Source organism: Tympanuchus pallidicinctus, unplaced genomic scaffold, assembly GCF_026119805.1.
Source record: "Tympanuchus pallidicinctus isolate F22 unplaced genomic scaffold, pur_lepc_1.0 scaffold9, whole genome shotgun sequence".
Taxonomy (NCBI): domain Eukaryota; kingdom Metazoa; phylum Chordata; class Aves; order Galliformes; family Phasianidae; genus Tympanuchus; species Tympanuchus pallidicinctus.
This window is the reverse complement of record NW_026294813.1, coordinates 15825593-15843024: the sequence shown is the minus strand read 5'-3', so window position 1 is coordinate 15843024 and position 17432 is coordinate 15825593. Positions and strand designations below refer to the sequence as shown.

Below are 17432 nucleotides of genomic sequence, written 5' to 3'. Positions count from 1 at the left end.
AGACCTGCAGATGCATCAGGCAGCTCAGGACATATCTGCTCACTGCCTCATGTCCCATAGCAACTGTGTCACTGGTGAGGCAGTTCTGTGAGCACAATGGTTATTTTTGGTGAAAAAACAAACCGATGGATTTAAATCTCTTTCATCAGTGGTGTTTTTTTTTTTTTTTTTTGCATGGATTGTTTTTTATTCAGATGCTCCCAGGCCAATTTTTCATTACTGTAGCTATTGCTCTTTCAGGTTATGAAATACAGTATTTAAACAAAACCCACCCGCTGAGACTAACTAGTTCATTCAGCCTCACAGGAACCAAGTTTGCTCTTTTCTGCTTGTATGAATGTATGTGTAGGGACAAATGCCTTGGGCAGCATCTCCAAAGATATCTTTGATTAGCCTGTTTGACTTTGCATGACTTTGCTTATTGAGCCTATCAGGAGTATTTGAGAGAGTTTAGAAAGCTGCTTATAGATGCTTTTCTACTCTTTGCTATCAGCAGCCACTAAGAATGACCCCTCACTTAGGTTTGAATTTGCAAGTGGCGACAGTTGGCATTAAGGCCACCAAGACCCCATCATCTGTATGCCCCATCCTCCTGTACAGAGGCAGCAGCTCATGAGCCTTAATGTTTATTGTTTGGCATTTTACAACAATCTGAAATCTGTGCTCGTTCTTTTTAAATGCCAGTCTCCCAGCCATGGCAGTTCAATATCTGTCTTATGAACAGCTTTGCTGGCCTGCCACAGGGCAGACAGTGGCAGACAGCAGGGACTGCATACCCCATCGGACTCTGTGCTGCCTGTGCTTGCACCATTGCCTGTCTTCTCACCCACTCCAGCAACCACTGCCTACTGTTTGGGGCATAGCCAGGAGCCAGGACATGGGAAGGGATGGAGCCTGATCCTGATCTAAGAAGAGGCAGTCTCAGCCTGACACCAGGGGCTGGGCTGTGGGTCACTGTAGGAATGCAGCAGGGGTGCTGGCACAACTGGCATGTATTCATGTGGCATTGCCCAGTAACCAGTAAGGAGCTGGTTGAAACAGCCTCTCGGTTCTTCACCAGCTATCTGATATGGGATATCAGAGTAGGGAAGTGTTTGAGGACTGAAGGAAAGACTTTCTGGCCAGTCTTCAAGAGCATGACAGTACAGGAAAGATTAGGCAGCGTAAATACACTATCCAGAAAGATACTAAATGGTATATTTGTAAGCACTTCTAGGTCAAAGAGCAACCAGTCCAGAAAGGCTTTTGTAAGGCCATATCATGTAAAACTGATCTAATACAGTTTTTGAGAGTAACAGCCCTGGTACAAAACATCTATAGAGGGTGGCTTCAGGAACACAAATCCATAAAGAAAGGTGAGAAGATGGATGTGGCACAGTGGAAATCATCCTCAGCAGTCTGTGCAAGGACTGGGACTGGAGCTGAAACCAGCAACAATTATGGTAGGACTAAGCGGATGAGACTTAAAAGTGCTTTAGTGCCAGAACTGAAACTGTAAATGAGCTCAACAGCCTCAGCAGCAGTTTGCAGTCATTGAGATGAAATTCAATAAAGACACAAACCAAATGTGCAATATTAAATGAGCACTAACTGGGAAGCAGCAGGACCATAAGGCTGGGACTGGCTGCACCACCATGCTCCTGCCAACACTGCAGCTGTGCTTCCAGCTCAGTTCCTGGGAGATGCTGGGGGCACCCACCCCAGGAGCACCAGTGGGGTTCAGACTGGATGTGCTGGACATCTCTTCTGTTAGAGAAGGGATGGCAGCACAGTGTGGAGGTACCGACTGCTTCTGCCACGCTGGCATCACACAAGTTCACTGCAGATTAGTTTCTCTCTTTGGCTTTCACCTTTCAGAAGCAATCTGAAAAGTAACAAATTAAATTTAGTATAATACCAGGCAGCAAAAGGAGGCTTTGTGAGGAGGTCTGAGAAATACTAGCTCAATCTCTGATTCATTCCAATGCATGCTATTAATGTTAGAGAGGAAAAATTAAAAGAGTCATTGGCAACATAAGAAAATCTTATTAGACCAAACTGAAGTGCAACCAGCTCTGGTGTATGATGCGTCAGCTATTTAGCACCAGATAACAGCATTCGGGAGTGTGCAGGACCAAGACACGCAGATTATCATAATCACTGAGACTGCCAGAGCAGAACTGGTTGGCAGGAAGTGCTGACTGACAGGAAAATTAGCTCAGATACATGAGCACTTTCTTGTAAAACAATGTGACAGGGTTTTCTGAGGAGGTTAAATGGTCCTCAGCCTGTCTGAATGAATAACAGCTCTTCCACATGCTGAAGCTTTGGTTTCCTGCTGCCTTGTGGGAGCTGAGTCAAATCGGCTGAGGTTGTTTTCCTACCATGTCAAATCAGGAATGACCCAGTTCTTAGTGAATGAACAAGAGAAGAGAGATGAAACCCTAAAGAGAAGCTCTCCCCTCCAGCCCTGTGTTAAGCCAGGTGGTACAGAACTTCTCTTCTTACTATTGTGCACCCCAGAGCAGCATGCAGAGATGCTGCAGCGCTGAGATACTGCAGACCTGGGGAATGTGTTTGGTGTTCTCCTGCACTCCAGGGTGTGCAGCCAGCCCTGGATGGTGAACCTATCCAGACCAAGCAGTAGATTTCATGGATGCCTGCTCATCTTCCTGAGCTCAAAGCTAGCACACAGATTGGTGTAACAGAGCTGGGCCCAATCCTAGAATGTATCTGTAGGTCTGGTACAGGGCCTGCTCTGCCAGCGCAGTGCCTTTAGGAAGTTCCAGTGCAAGGGTTGGGGGTCACCTGCCAACCTGTTAAATATGCGACTTGAGAATTTGAAACAAGTCATCTGTGGCGTTTGCCAGTGGGTGAGGTATCATGATTCAGTCAAGGAAATTAGGGAAATCCATCACACAGTTAAAGTCAAGCAGTGAAAGAGATGTCAACAGGTAAAGGGCAGCGTGATATGCAGCATGATATTAAATCATCCCTCGCCTTTTGCTCTTGCACCAATTTTGTTCTTTGTTGCCAAGTTACCAGGTACATCTGCTGTGCTCTTACATACGTACAGTTTCCCCTAGCATGGGTTTTGGTTGGTACCAGCTTGTTTTTGAGCACACTGGCACTGTTCTGGCCTCTGGTGGGGTATGAGGCCTTGTAAATTCAGGAGGAAAGGACAGCTTCTGTTTGAGGCATGCGGTAAAGGTCTGGGTAGTTTGTGGGCTCCCATCTTCATAGGTCACGAAAGTTGAGTAGGCTGCTGTGCTGTAGGACAGTGGATGACAGCTGGGTGAGAGCAGAGGGATGTGGATCACCTTGAAGCTGCTACAGCTGCTGGCTGTGGGAGCTTGGGCTGGCCTTTGGGTTAAAGGTATAGTTTGCAGAGTGAGCAGGGAGACATGAAGTCTTTGAAATTGAGAACATGGTTTGATGCTGGAGCTATAGCAATAGCCCTGGATTTACGCTGTGCCAAGCTTACAGAGTGGCCATGCAGAGTCTCAGTGGGGAGCTATTGGTTGTGGGATGTATTTGCACGATTCTGGATGTGACTGAGCTGGATTTCTTCTCCAGCTGTCTGAAAGTCAGGCATCAAAGCAGCTCATTTGTGTTAAATATTTTCTGCAACACTAACACAGCAGTGATAGCCATTATTGCCAGTACATCAAGCATGGAGGCTCTGCTGTTACCTTGATCATAATTAAAAGAAACATTTTTATTGATTAAAAGCATGTGACAGAGGTTTCAGGATTCCCCCGATCCCATCTCAGAAATAACTGGGAGTCTGCTTAACTTCAGTGCTTCTCTTCAGGGGCTGCTGACTTACCAGAGGCTTTTCCCTTCCGTCTAGGGAAAGTTTGCTTTGAACATCTGCCTAGCACATCTACCATCAGTGTCAGGCTCTCTGGGGCTGTGAGTCCAGGTTTCCTCTGGCAGCTGTTGAAACCAGCTCATAAATCCCCACGCTGTGAGGAACTGCCTAACTGAACACATTGGGCTTCATTCGGAGTGTGGTAATTGTTCTCCTGTTTCTTTGGGGTCAGTGCACAGTTTTACAAGGACCATAAATAAAAGAGCTGTTGGAGTTGCTAGTTACTAACTAGTGCTTTCTTCTCTGCAGCTAGGCCGGGGACTGCAGATGGGGATTCTTGCTCTCTCCCATTACAGCAATTTTCAGATTTCCTTTACCTCTCTCTGTACCTCTCCACAGGTTTCTTGTTCTCAGGGTCTGATTTATGCTCCTCTAGGGAAGTGGCCACATATTGTTCCTAAGCAATCTATAGTAAGAGAACTGAAATGCCCTTTCCCATTTTCTCAGTGCTTGTTAGCATGAATGATGATGCCTCCTGTGGTCTCCAGGCAGCCAGGTTGTCACCCCTACAGACCTGTGGTTTGCTCCTGCAGGATACGCAGGAAGTATCAGAAAAAAGCAAGAAAGTTATACTTTCTGCTTTGAGGACCAGAAGCAAATCACTGTTTTCTCCATGGATTCACTGAAATGTGAAGTTTCACATTCTGTGAAGCATTACTGCCTTACTGCTTTGCTGGAGGTACAAGCTTGGGTGCTGCTATGGCACTGAGTGAGGAAAACTGGATGGGTGGAAACAGCTTCTAGGGGTCCATGATGATGCAACATCATCGTGTCAGTAAGCGTGGAAATGCATTTGTCTGCCGTGTTGGAAAGTTGTGCCAATATTGACCCTCATCAGAGCAATTTGCACTGTGTGTGTGTGTCTTACATGTGTGTGGCAACTCTGCCACTATGGGTCTGATGCTGGAGTCACATGCAGGCTGAAGTGGCGCCTACCTGTGCTGTGCACCCAGAGAGGGCTCATCTTGTGAAACCCGAGAGGCTGTCTTTGGAGGTCAGGGGTCAGCTACATCTGGAGAGGTGAAGGTCACTGGAGGTCACTGGAGTGATGGAGAGGTGCTGTGTGCTGCTGGTGACTCTCTGGGATGGGAGATGCAGCTGGAGCTGTCTCCATATCTTTAATCCCATGATCCCAGCAGCTGGCATTAAGAACCTCAAGGACAGCTGCGGGGTTTCAGTCTTCTTAGGGCAGAAAGTCTTTCCCCAAACCCCACGCCAATCTGCGGCCAGTGCCGGTCACTGTCAGCTCTGCTGCTTTATGGCACCATGAGGCTGCCTCAAGTGTTGTGTGTACCCTTTTAGGATACTCCCAAGGCATCAGTAACTGAGTTGGTCTGACCCCATTTCCCCCTCCCCTCAGAGTGCCTGTCATCAAACCTCTGAAGTCCTTCCTAATGCCTGTGGTCCACCCCTCCATCTGTAGAGTCTGCCAGCTGATACGAAGCTGATACTTCCAACTGGAGAACTGGAATTGTTTGTTCTTTTCCATGATTCCCTTGGCGAAAGAAAACAAGCCCATTTGTTTAGAAGCTCATAAAAGAAGAGTTTTATAGTAGGAACATTCATAAACTTGCTTGCTTTTGACCTTCTCCACTCTGCTTATAGTTTTGAGTTCTTGTCCTAGGCATTCTGCATGTCTGGGCTGTCAGTGGCATTTTAGAAAAACAGCCTCACCCAGAGTAATTTACATTGCCCAGCATTCCAAAACAGAGCCTTCAGACCATGCCATCCTTGCTACCCTGTGCTTCTGGCTATGTTGTGCAGGTGTGATACTTTGACAGCCCTGTAAAACAGATCTTGTTGCTGAAATGAAGCCTGGCCATTAATTCTATGCTGCCTGTTTTAAATCTGGATTAATTGGTGCTCCTCTAGCAATGGACATTTCCTGGGCTCTCAGGTTACTAAGTACTGAGCTTCTGTCATTGGCGGGAGAAGTGAATCATGCCCTTAAATTAATAAATATGTATTCTGTGAAGGCAAGCAATTAAACCTTTGGTGTGTGTGGGTCATGTGGGGTTGATGCACTTAAGAGAGAGCTTGCTTCTTTTCAGAGATAGGAAGACAGCAGAATGCAAGCCAGGACACAAACTTTTTATGCCTAGAGCTGGAAATTGGGATTACTTTGGCCAGAGTGTGGAACCTCAAGTTTTTGGTCTAGATTCAGAATTCAGTACTGGCATCTGAAATTTTAGTGAAATAATTTTTTCCCAATCTGTTTTCTCGATGATGGGGGAAAGGGAAAGTCTCTACAAACTGCAGATTTTTATCTGTGTCTGATGCTTTGAATCCCCTCCTTGAATTACAAACTGCTGTGGATTTCTCTAAAACACATGAGAAGCTTGTGCACTTCCCAAGCTCTTCCCTGTCCAGAAAAGTCTTACTTCAATTCTGGGGGTGTTCCTCCTTGTCATATTTTTTGCAGCTATGAAATCTTAGCTTGATTCCCCAGCCCAGGACAAGGACATCACAAATGAGCTCTAGAGACACAGTGGTGTTTGAGATCACCTGGGACATGTGTCCTGGAACCTCTTTGCTTTACACAGATGCAGATAAAATTCACCAACTTGGTTGTGCATGATGAGAAAGTACACATAATGATTTGATACACAATCCTTCATGCTCTTTGGAAAAGGCTTTTATAGGATACTGCTGTCAGATTTCATATAATTCCTAGATTGAAACTGTGAGCCTGGCACAGTGTTGAAACAGTACATGTCACCTGACTCCTAGCTGCTGGTAAACAAGACACAGCTGGCAGTAGATGCAGATAAAGTTCAATTCTAATTTCTCCCATATTCCCACTGTACTTGCTCTTCGTTAGTTTTTCTGAAGGTAATAAAGGGGAAAGAAAAATAAAGCTGGAAGTCTACCCAGTGGATTCGAGGTGGGAGCCCAGCACGCTGGAGAGTCCTTCAGCGCTGGTGAGGAACATCATGTTTTATTAGCCTTTGCAGGCTGTAGCACTGACAGGAGCTAATTGCAATTATTGGGAGACAATGTTAACATATTCTCTTGAGTATGTTCCACTGTTTCCACCTGAGTCGTGCTGAAACATTCTCTGTCATGCAGTTTTCAGTGCCATAGCTCTGGGGTCCATGCTAGAGGTCTCTCACCTTCTTTCTTTGACTTTCTCACTTGCCCAGCCCTTGACTTTAAGTGCCATGGGAGTGCCGTGCTGGCACAGCATCTACAGCATCTGGTCTGGAACAGGCTGCTGCCCCCATGCTGTCCTGCGCTTTGCAGCATTTGCCTGTGCTTCATCCCAAGGTGCATCCTGAATCTTACTGACCATGTTCACATTATTTCCCTATTAATTGCTGATCTGACTCTTAATTGTTATTATTAAGCTGGAGATATTAGAAAGGTCTGTAATAAAGGGTAATCAATATTTCTGACAGCATTTCCCACTTTGTGAGTCAGTCTGTGTTAGACTGTGGTTTCACACCTGGTTGAGTCATTGCTTGCAGCACTGGGAAGGGAGGTTAGGACCCGTGGGCTAGCAATGCCAGATTTGAGCTGTCTCCAGTCCAGATCAGCTGGAGCCTTGAGAAGAGCTTGCCCAAACATCAGAGAATGGGTCCTTACCCCATGCGTTCCTGAAGTAAGGGGATGGTCCCTCAGAAGCAGCAGGCAGCTTCTGGACATAGATTGCTTACAAGATTATGAAGCTTCTGAAGTCAGATGCTAATTGTATGCTGAAGTTACCTTTCCCTAGAACCTTTTCTTTCTGTGATTTCTTCAGGCACAATTCTTCTGCTGAGGCTTCTTCTTGCCCAACTAATCTCTTCTGTGTTGTCTTTTTTTTATTTTCTTCCCAGGCCCATGTGTTTGATCTAAACGTTAATAAGTATGAAGCTCTCTGCAGCCAGGTAGTGGTGGCCAAGAAGAAAAATAAAATAACCCATATCCAGTTTAACCCCGTGTACCCTGTTGTCATCATCGGAGATGAGCGAGGCCAGATTAACTGCCTGAAGCTCTCCCCCAATCTGCGCAAGATGCCCAAGGTAGGTACAGCTGAGGGACCAAACCACAGCAGGTCTCTTCATGCCTTCGCTGTTCTCTCTGCTCTGTGCTTCATAGGTTTCCCAAACATCCTATCTTTTCCGAGCTTTGGGTTTTGTTTGCAAAACTCCTGGAAACTTGAGTAGAGATGATATCAGCTCCTCCCTGAGACCTCCTGCAGAGCCCGTGCTGCCTGTATTGCTCTTTTGGATCATCAAAGCCTGTGCCCTGACCATTATGTCCCCCCTCCTGTAAATGAGCAAGTGCTATCTTTATTTAGCAAGGTGTCTTGGGATCCTAGTCCTAAGAGACAGCAATAAGATACTTGTATGAGTTGGAAGAGCCCCTTTTCCCACCCAGACATGAGTGCCAGTCTTGCAGTATGCTGAAGATCTCCCACACAGTTCCTTTATTAGACTTTCTGGGTTTCCTCCAGTCACAGACTGTATTGCTGCAAATGCAGCATCATTTCTGACCCCATGTAATTCTCATAGCCACTTGTCCCTTGCTTAATAGAACTTCTTCAGTTTCAGGCTTGTTAGAACTGATCCAAAAAAGCAATATCTCAAGATGATCATTTTTTATTTATGTACCTCCAAAGGTTTTATATATTCTAACAGTCAGCTGTGTAAGGTGAGGTCTTTGGCCAGAAATGAATCACCCCAGTGTCAGTCCAGAACATTCTGACTGATTTTCAAAAAGTCCTTTCTTCTAGACACCACTGGAAATACAACCCTCCTTGTGCTGAGAGAGCATAGAAAACTGAACAACATGGCAGTCTATTTAAAAGTGATGGAGCTGTGGAGGAGAGTGTCTCATAAGATCCATGCTTCTGTATTTCTATCAAAACTACAATCTGAGATAACCCAGTCTCTCAGGGCTACTACCAACTCGACTGGGGACAAGCTGATTTATGAGTCCTTCCTGATGTGGGTGAGCACTCTGTCTACCACTGGCACTGGTTTCATAGGGCTCACCAATGCAGATGGTTTACAGACACAGATGTGACTACCCACCAACCAGACATTTAGCTGTGGGGTGAGGAGCACCCAGCAATACTTTGCCATGGGTCAGAATAAATCTGAATGTCTTCTCCACTCCTTGTGGCCAGCAGCAGCCCTCCACACAGGCATAAATGTCACTAACTCTTAAATTCTCTTCTTTTACAAACTTTCCACAGAGGCAAATTGCTTGACAAAGCTGAGCTCACAGGTGGCACAATCACTTACTGCTGACCTTAACCTATAGGTACCATATCCCAAGCAACATAATGGGATGGAAATAGACTTTGTTGCTCTGGCGTTATTAAGCTATCTATCTTCCATTTCTTGGTTTGGTTTGAAAGGGCACTGAACACTGAATTAAATATTTCCTCCACATATGGAGAAAAAGCAGGGATGTTTAGGCATGGCTGGTGATGTGTGCAACTCCCCTGGTTACAGCCAGCTCTTCTCAGAGAGTGAAGAGAAATTAAAACAGATGTCATACAGGGTGGAAGCAGAGTGGTGGTGATGGATTGCAAATGGACAAGTGAACAGGGTTGCCAGGCCCATCCTTTGTCGCCAGATGATGGTGCCTACAGCACTATGGTGAGGAGTGTTAGCTATTGCGAAAAGGTGATTTGAAAGAAGTAAGTGAAGTCCTGGCAGAGCAAGCAGTGCCATCCGCTGCATCTCCTGTCCTCCTCATTGCTGTACCAGCTCCACGTGCATCATGCAAACCTCTAGCTATAGTTGCACAAGTGTCACCTCGCCATGGGGATCCAGATGTACTTTAAAAGCATTGATCCCAGTCCCTTTGAAGATCAAATCAGTGTGCTCTTTAAACCCTTACCTTGTGCTGTCAGCTTTCCTCCCTAAAATATCTTAACTTCTTCCTCTTTTGTGGGAGTCACCAGAGTTACAGGAGCAGAAAATCCGTATATCCTTAAAATTGCAGAGAGTCTAGACAGATGTGAAGGAGCCCTTGCATCCCTACTGTCTCATGCAGGAAGACAGACCTGTTTGCACCTCGGTGAACATCTGGATTCCCCAGTCCAGACTCTCCAGTTCCTGATCACAGAATCACAGAATCACAGAAATACAGGGGCTGAAATGGACCTCTGGAGATCATCTAATGCAATCCCCTTGCCAAAGCAGGCTCTCTAGACCGGTTTGCACAGGTAGGCATACAGGCGGGTCTTGAGTATCTCCAGAGAAGGAGACTTCACAACCCCCTGGGCAGCCTGTTCCAGTGCTCTGTCACCCTTACCATGAAGAAGTTCTTATGCACATTTGTGCAGAACTTTCTGTGCTTCAATTTGTGGCTGTTTCCCCTGGTCCTATCGCCATGCATTGCTGAAAGGAGTCTGGCCTTGTCCCTTTGCCTCCCACACCTTAGATACTTACAGACATTGATCAGATTCCCTCTCAGTCTTCCTTTTTTCAAGGCTGAACAAACTCAGTTCACTCAGCCTTTCCTTGTAAGAGAGATGCTCCAGGCCCTTTATCATCTCTGTGGCCCTCCACTCAACTCTTTCCAGGAGATGCCCATCTTTTTTGTACCAGGGAGCCCAGAATTGGACACAATAGTCCAGGTGAGGCCTCACTCACCTACTGGCCACACTTTTTTTTTAATGCCCCTCAGATTGCCATTGGCCAAATCCCTGCAGAGCCCTATAGCGAAACCTACCTCAAACCCAGAAGGAACCGGAGATGGTGTTCCTGGGGGCTGTCGCCTTCAAATCAGCTGCAGCACCTGCTAACTCAGCTGCTTGGCTTGTGTCCGCTGTCTCCTTCAGAGGTAGAATGATCTTGCAGAGCTGAGTGTGTCAATGGGATTCATCTACATCCCACAGCCTCTCTGTTTCAGTGTCACAGGGGTTTGCCTGTGAAGCATCTTTGCCAGCATCCCACACATCTGGGATAGCAGCTTTTGACAGGTATGACTAGCAGACTAATCACCTTTTGTAGGGAGAGCTCTTAATAGCCACATGTCATTCCTAACTCTCTTTCTTTCCCTAAAAATAGACATGGTGCTGTCTGCTCCACGTGCTGTGCACTGCTTGGCTGCTGCTGGGCTTCCAGGATAGGGCTCACTGGGAGATGCTGGGCTAACTTCATCCCAGTGGGATTTCAGCATCTCTGAATGTATTTTGGTTTGCCTGATAATTAATAGTGTGATGGGTTACTGGAAATGGGCAGAGTCAGGACTCTTGGGTTCTCATCAGGCTTTAGTTCATTCTTTTGTTCACATCCTTGAGATATAAGGGGAGGCTCAAGAGCTCAAAAAATAATTTCCTAGCTTGATGTGTGGCTTAATTAGCTCATGTTTGTAAAATGCTTTGGGATCTTTAAGAAGTGTTATTTAATAGTCCAAGTTTTGCTGTCAGCAGCAATATCATAGCCCAGTTTGTGAGCACTTGGCAGAAAAAGCCAAGGGAACTTTTTGAAAGCACTCAGGTAGCATTTTTAGAAGTGACTTTCACCAAGACAGAGAGTCTAACAGCTTCAAAAATGCCTGAAACTCCCTGTGAGCTTCTGCCTCCCAATTCCTTTAGTGGCACACAGGAACAGTTACCCTTGATGTTGAGAGAAAGCCAGAGACAGGGACTCTGCCACCTACCAGGCTGTGCTGAGGGCACATCTGTGCACACGCTGGTCACAGAGTGTTGTGCCAAGCAGAGCAAGCATCCTACATCCTCACTCCATTAATCTGGGGCCTGGAGTCCTCCCCACAAGCTGAGGTCTCTGGGGCAGGGACTTCTCCATGCCTTAAGGTAGCAAGCTGTATTTTCCTGGGTTGTGAGCCTGGTAGAGGCTTTCTATGCCTATCACTCTTGTGTCCTTAGATCATAGCAGGCTCGGGGAACACATTAAATATCAGGGAACTGCTAAGTATCAGCTCCAAGAGCCTGGAGAGCATGGAAGCTGGGGAGGGAAATGGCTGAGCACAAACCCTGTGGGAAGAGCAACCACAAGCAGAGAGAGGAGCTAGCAATCATCATCGCAAAATTGAAGTTTGCATTCAAACTGCCACCAGCATGGCCCTGCACTGTATATGCCAAGCACCCAGCTCCCTAAGCATCCACCCCTGCTTGGGCAGAAGGCTCGTGACAACAGATATACTGCTGCCCAAGCTGATTTGGATCCTTCTGCTGAGAGCACAGAGGTGGGGCAGAAGTGCTTGCAGCATTTTATGATGCAGCACCAGGAATAAGTGGCTCTTTGCTGTCATCCAGGCCACTTTTGGACTCTAAGTGCTCCTTAGATATTACAGCAGAGTTGTTTAACTAATAAAATATAGTTCCTAATTTATAACGACCTTGGTGGTTGAGTTCACCCGAGGGAAGCATTGCTGGCAGAGCTGTTTAATTAGTAAGCCTTTCGAGTTTCATTCCTGAAAAGAAATTAAAGCATTTTGTCATCACAGCCAGAAGAATGTAGCTGCTTATGGGCTTAGGTTTGTTTTTAAAAAACACAGCTGAAATAGCCTAGTACAACCCATCATGTCCAAAGGCAAACACGAGGGAATAAAAAAACTGAAAGTGTTTTCAGAAATGTTGGGAGAGCATGGCAGAGTGGAAGAAGACAAGAAAGCAAGTCAAAGAAAGAGTGTAAAACTGCATTTGCTGAGGCTAAATGAAATTTCTTGGACAGTGCCAGAGAGGCATCCAGCCTCTTGGTCTGGTGCTTGTCTTGGGTATTTATGCTGGATTATCTAGGATGATTATTTCAGCCTCTGTACTTGCAGGCACATGTGTGAGTCCAATGCTGGCTGCAGTGATGCTGCTTCTGGTTGCTGCAGGGGGTGTTGCAGCATCTGCTGCGGATGAACCCGACCAGCACAGGGAGAGAAACCTGTACTCCCTCCTTCTGTCCCAGGATGTGCTACCCATCTGCTTGTGGGGCTAGTTTGTGTTTACAGAAGCCTCAGATTAGATGCACTTTCCAAGGTTACATCAGTGCTGAACTAGTGAGTGCTGTTGCTCTGAAGAAAGCACATTTTGTCTCCAAAGTTATTATTTCAACAGCTCTGAAGCATTATCATTCCATTTTAGAGAAAACCACTCACCTTTCCTTTCCAAATGTTTCGGGAGTTTCGTACTTAGTGGTGCTATTCCCAGTCCTGCTGTTTTCATGCAAATGCTGCTTTGTCATTGAGATTCACACAGTCACTTCTGTGCAGCTTGAGCGATGGCAGGATTTCCTTGTGTCTCTTCAGGGCTGGCTAATTGCGCAGTGACCCAAAAGCACTGAGCACAAGCAGTGCTGGAGGAATTCGGCACAAAGCGCTGCTGAGTCTTGCCTGCATCAGAGCTGTTGCCTCTGGATGCAGCTTGGCCCCCTGATAAGGAGGCACATGCAAATAAGCTTGAATCTCATGAAAACTGACCTGCAGCTTGATGTCTTTTCTTCCTCTGAGGTTTGTCAAAGCTTTTTGATTTCCTTTCAGTCCTCCCCATGTTATTTGGGCTGGTTGCAGATAGCTGCTCTGTGCACTGCTAGGGGAGCAGGTGAGCACTGTGAGGTGGATCCAGGGACTTGTGAAACCCTACGTCTGCCCTTTCACAGCTCTCTGTATTGCCTGCATAGTTCATCTAAGGACAGATGATTTAGACTGTGATGCACAACATCTCAGCAGTAAGCAAGCACTAGTTTGCTTTAACTCCGGAGTTCACTGCCCTAAAACCTTCATTTCCTGGTGGCTCAGGATGCTGCAGGGGTGCCCCAGTTCTGTGGTAGCTGTGAAACACTCAGGTGCCATGACCATGAGCTACATGTGCTGTTCCTGCATGTTGCTGCCAAGGAGAGAGTCAGGGCTCTCCTTTAAGTCACTATCTTGGATTAGGAGAATTCTTGGTGACCAACCACAAGCAGCACCTGCCCATTGAGGTTTATATGTATCTGGGCAGAGCAGAGGTTTGCAGATGATGTCTGGAGGGCAGCAGCAAATGATGTGCTTTCCCAATGGCCTCACTGCACTTTCTGCACTCACCTGGGCTGGAATAGGGCTTCAACCTGCAGAGGAGAGGTTCTGGCTCTTTCTCAGCTCTTTCCCTGCTGGGGTAAGAGAGCTCAGACTGTCTCTTCACCCAGAACTAGCGCTGCAGATGAAATCCAAATTATCTCAATTAGAACGACCATAAACCCTACAGACCTCAGGAGAACACTGCTGTGAGGTACCTTAGTTACAGTGGCCGTGCTTTCCCCTCTGCCTGGATAGCCCATGTCTGGCTTATTAAAGCATCATGTAAACCCAGTCTACTGAGTCCTAAGTATCTGTGCTTTCCTGCTTTTCACCCTTCTCTGGCATCCTGTGCTGTAACCTTCCATCTAGGCTAGGCTCACACAAACTGTTGCTGCAGGGAGAAAGGCAACAGCCTGATCTCTGCATGGATGGTACTTCAGGCACGGGCTCTGATCCAGAAGAAAGGCTGACAGAATACAGGGGAGAAGGATGAGCTGGGAGGGCGGCTATGCCCCAGTATTGACCTTGGTGGTGGAAGGAAACCCAGAAGACCCTTATGAACAGTCCAGGGGCACATCTGTAGGGAGGGGCTGCTCTGAGCCTGCGTTGGAGTAGGATGGCTGAGACAGCCATAGTGCTGGCCCTAGCACACACTGAGGCCAGCAAGAGGCCATGTGTGGAGCTTGCCAGCGCATGTGCAGCATTGCTGAGTCCTCTGGCCATTCTGCTATGCAGAACTGTGACTCACAATTGTAAATTCACATCTACTGAGAGGAATATTGACATGAGCTGGCAAAAGCATGCTTCCTGCACTGCCTGGAGAAACACATCGCTGTGGAGAGATCCACAGCCTCCCAGGATCCTTCTCCATTATCCACCACTGGAATAGCTCCTGTCTGGGGATTGCAAGCCCAAGATAATATCATGGGGCGGTGCAGCAGTGGAGAGCTGTTTCAGCAGTTTCTCATCCTTCTTGACCAGAATTTGAAGCCTTTGAATATCTGTCTGGATGTCCTGGGCATATTCATTATGGAATGTCCACTAGGAGAGTGGATAGATCTGTAGCACAAATTGAGATGTCTCATTGTGTCACATTAGAGATACAAAGAGTTCTGGATTCTGGGCAAAGTTTTGGCAGACTTAGACAACAGCACTGCAAGGAGAGCTAACCCAAACAGCCCATCAGGAGGCTTGACTCTTCTTTCATTAAACCATTTTTTTAATTATAATCAGTGAAACAACTGCTGGTTTGCATTGGAGTATGTGAAAGGGGAAAAGGGCTCTGGGTAACTGTGGGATTGGTGAAACCCAAGGTCAAAGAACTGAGGGTTTTCTTCTTTTTATCGTTCCTGGCCACGTGGCTCTAATCTTGTTTTTGTTGTGTAATGCCACTTTCTTTGACCTCTCCCTTTGGCAGTTGGTGGAGAGACATCATCGTATTTACAGGTTATTTTAAGCTAAAGTCAATTCTCAGTGGTTTGGATGAAGCATGTTTAGTATGTGAAATGGTGACATTGTCAATTGGAGCAGGAGAAGGTCCCAATTTAGGAAAATTCAATAGTGCTTATAAATTATTTCTAAAGTAAGAGCTTTATCCTACGAGATGCTGAGGTTGCTGTCTGGGGGAAACAGCACATGGGCTAGGGCTGGTTTTGACTTACTTTTCCTCTTTGAAGATCTGCATAACAAAAGGTTGGCCTGCATTTGAAAGTGGTGCAAGGCTGCTCACTGCATTGCTAGGGATCTAGGGAAAGATTAGTTTTTGTGACCAATAATAATCCAGTCACTGAGCTAATGTCCCTCTCCTGAAATAAATCTGGTGCCTTTTCATTGAATTTGCTATTTTTTGGGTAGCCATGAGTAACTGAAATCTGGATTAGAACAGTTTTGGTGGTGCCTTTTTTTTACTCCATTCTTTGCATTTCTCCACGCTGGTGTGGTTATGTTGCCAAAAGAACTGCTTTGTGTGAAGGCTTTGCATTCACTTCCTCATGGACAGATGGTGTCTATGCTTTGGCGTCCTCCTGGCAGCCTGGGCATCACTCCTCTGCTGTCAGAGGAACCCATCACTTCCTGCCCTGGGAAATGCCTAATGCATGAGAATAAGGAGTCCTGATTTACATCCTCAGAAAGCTTTCGTTTTGAGATTGCCTGAGTGTGTCTGTTCAGCTTCCACAGCTCCTCAGAGCTGAAGTTCTCTGCTTTCTCCCACACCTCACAGAGAGCTGTTTGGCACAGAGAAGTGGGCACAGCTCAGCGTGATGGCAGGAGAGGCACTTCCCAGCCCCTCAGGCAGCTTGGCTTGCCTCTCTTCCCTGTTTCTTTCTTTAGCTACCCTCTGTGTGTTCCTTTCTGTGCACATGATTTAAATCCTTTCCAGAAAACTGGGAGATCCGTAGAAACCACCACTTCTGTAGGTGAATGACAGCCCCAGCACAAAGGCAGAGTGAGCTCACACCAGCCAAAGCCCCATGGGAACAGGCTGCTCTCAAAGCATGCCCTTGGCAGCACCAGTGAAGCAGGCTGTTTGGGATGCTGCCTGCCTTTCCATGCTCAGCCATCATGGATCTGCTTCCCCACAGCCCCTCTTCTCCTTATGCCCTCCATGAGTGCTTTGGGAATACATCTGACACACTCATACCTCAGCAGAGGAGCTGATGTTGGGGTGTGGTAGTGGAGAACCCTGTCCCACCAAGGCCCAGTACTTTCTGAGGCCTCCCATCTCCCTGCGTTGTTCATCACCAGAAGAAAGCTGGATGAAGGGACAGGATTCACTCAGCAGGAATGACCATGATGACCCAGGTCTTCATGGCCTGGCCCAGCTGTGTTTTTTTTGCATTGCTCCACTGACCTGAGCAGTGCCAGTGCCACAAGCAAGTGCAGAGCTCACAGAAAATGGGCTTTTACTCTTCTTCGAGCTTTTTGTTGCTTGTGATGTTGCGTATCTTATTCCTGTGCATTGTCACCCCTTGGAGAGCCTTTGGCATCTGCTGCAGCAACAAAGTCAGGAAATTTGACATGGCCTGGAGTGGAAGGATTGTGGCTACAAGGGCCAGAGGAACAGCTTGAGATGTGGCATATCCCAGTAACTCCTCCCAGGCTGCTGCCAGAGGCTGACGCAGCCTTCCCCAAACAGCCAGCCTGGGCTGAAAAGTGCTCAAGCTGCCAGGGGAGACAGAGAGGGCAAGTGTGCCTATAAGGCTGTAAAATACATCCCAAACACACGGCTGCAAAATGTCCCTTGCTTGCAGACTTTGCCTGCTTGACTCTGGATGCAGAGATTTATAGAGCCTTTTGCCCCTGCTAAACCTCTGTGTCACTGCGCTGAGCTGATCAGCCTGTGCTGCTCCCAGCCCATGCCAAGCACACTCATGCCATCCACCAGCCTCCTCTGAAAGAAAAGGAGACACCTGCACCAGCAGGCTGGCCAAATAATGGTTGTTGCTCAAATTAATTTGATGGGCTCAATGGGGAATTGTTTAAATGAGAGAAAGGAAGGAATTGAAGATGAATAAAATGTTCATGGTGATGGAGCTGACGCAAGAGGATTATTTTTATCCCAGGCAAAAAGGAAGAGAAGTGCCTTCCTTGCAGAGTCGAGGAGAAGAGGGGCTGCATGGCAGTGCTG

At 46.8% G+C, this 17432-nt stretch overlaps 2 protein-coding genes across 3 annotated transcripts in view; one reads left to right on the top strand and one right to left on the bottom strand.

Moving 5' to 3' along the window:
• Nucleotides 1–17432, bottom strand: part of RPP25L (ribonuclease P/MRP subunit p25 like) — an 85015-nt gene that overhangs the window by 47124 nt on the left and 20459 nt on the right. The window lies entirely within an intron of this gene.
• Nucleotides 1–17432, top strand: part of DNAI1 (dynein axonemal intermediate chain 1) — a 134921-nt gene that overhangs the window by 103184 nt on the left and 14305 nt on the right. For both annotated transcript variants that reach the window (XM_052670112.1, XM_052670111.1), the window contains one exon: nucleotides 7672–7857. In XM_052670112.1, coding sequence (XP_052526072.1) covers nucleotides 7672–7857 — 186 coding nt within the window. The remainder of the gene's footprint in view (nucleotides 1–7671; nucleotides 7858–17432) is intronic.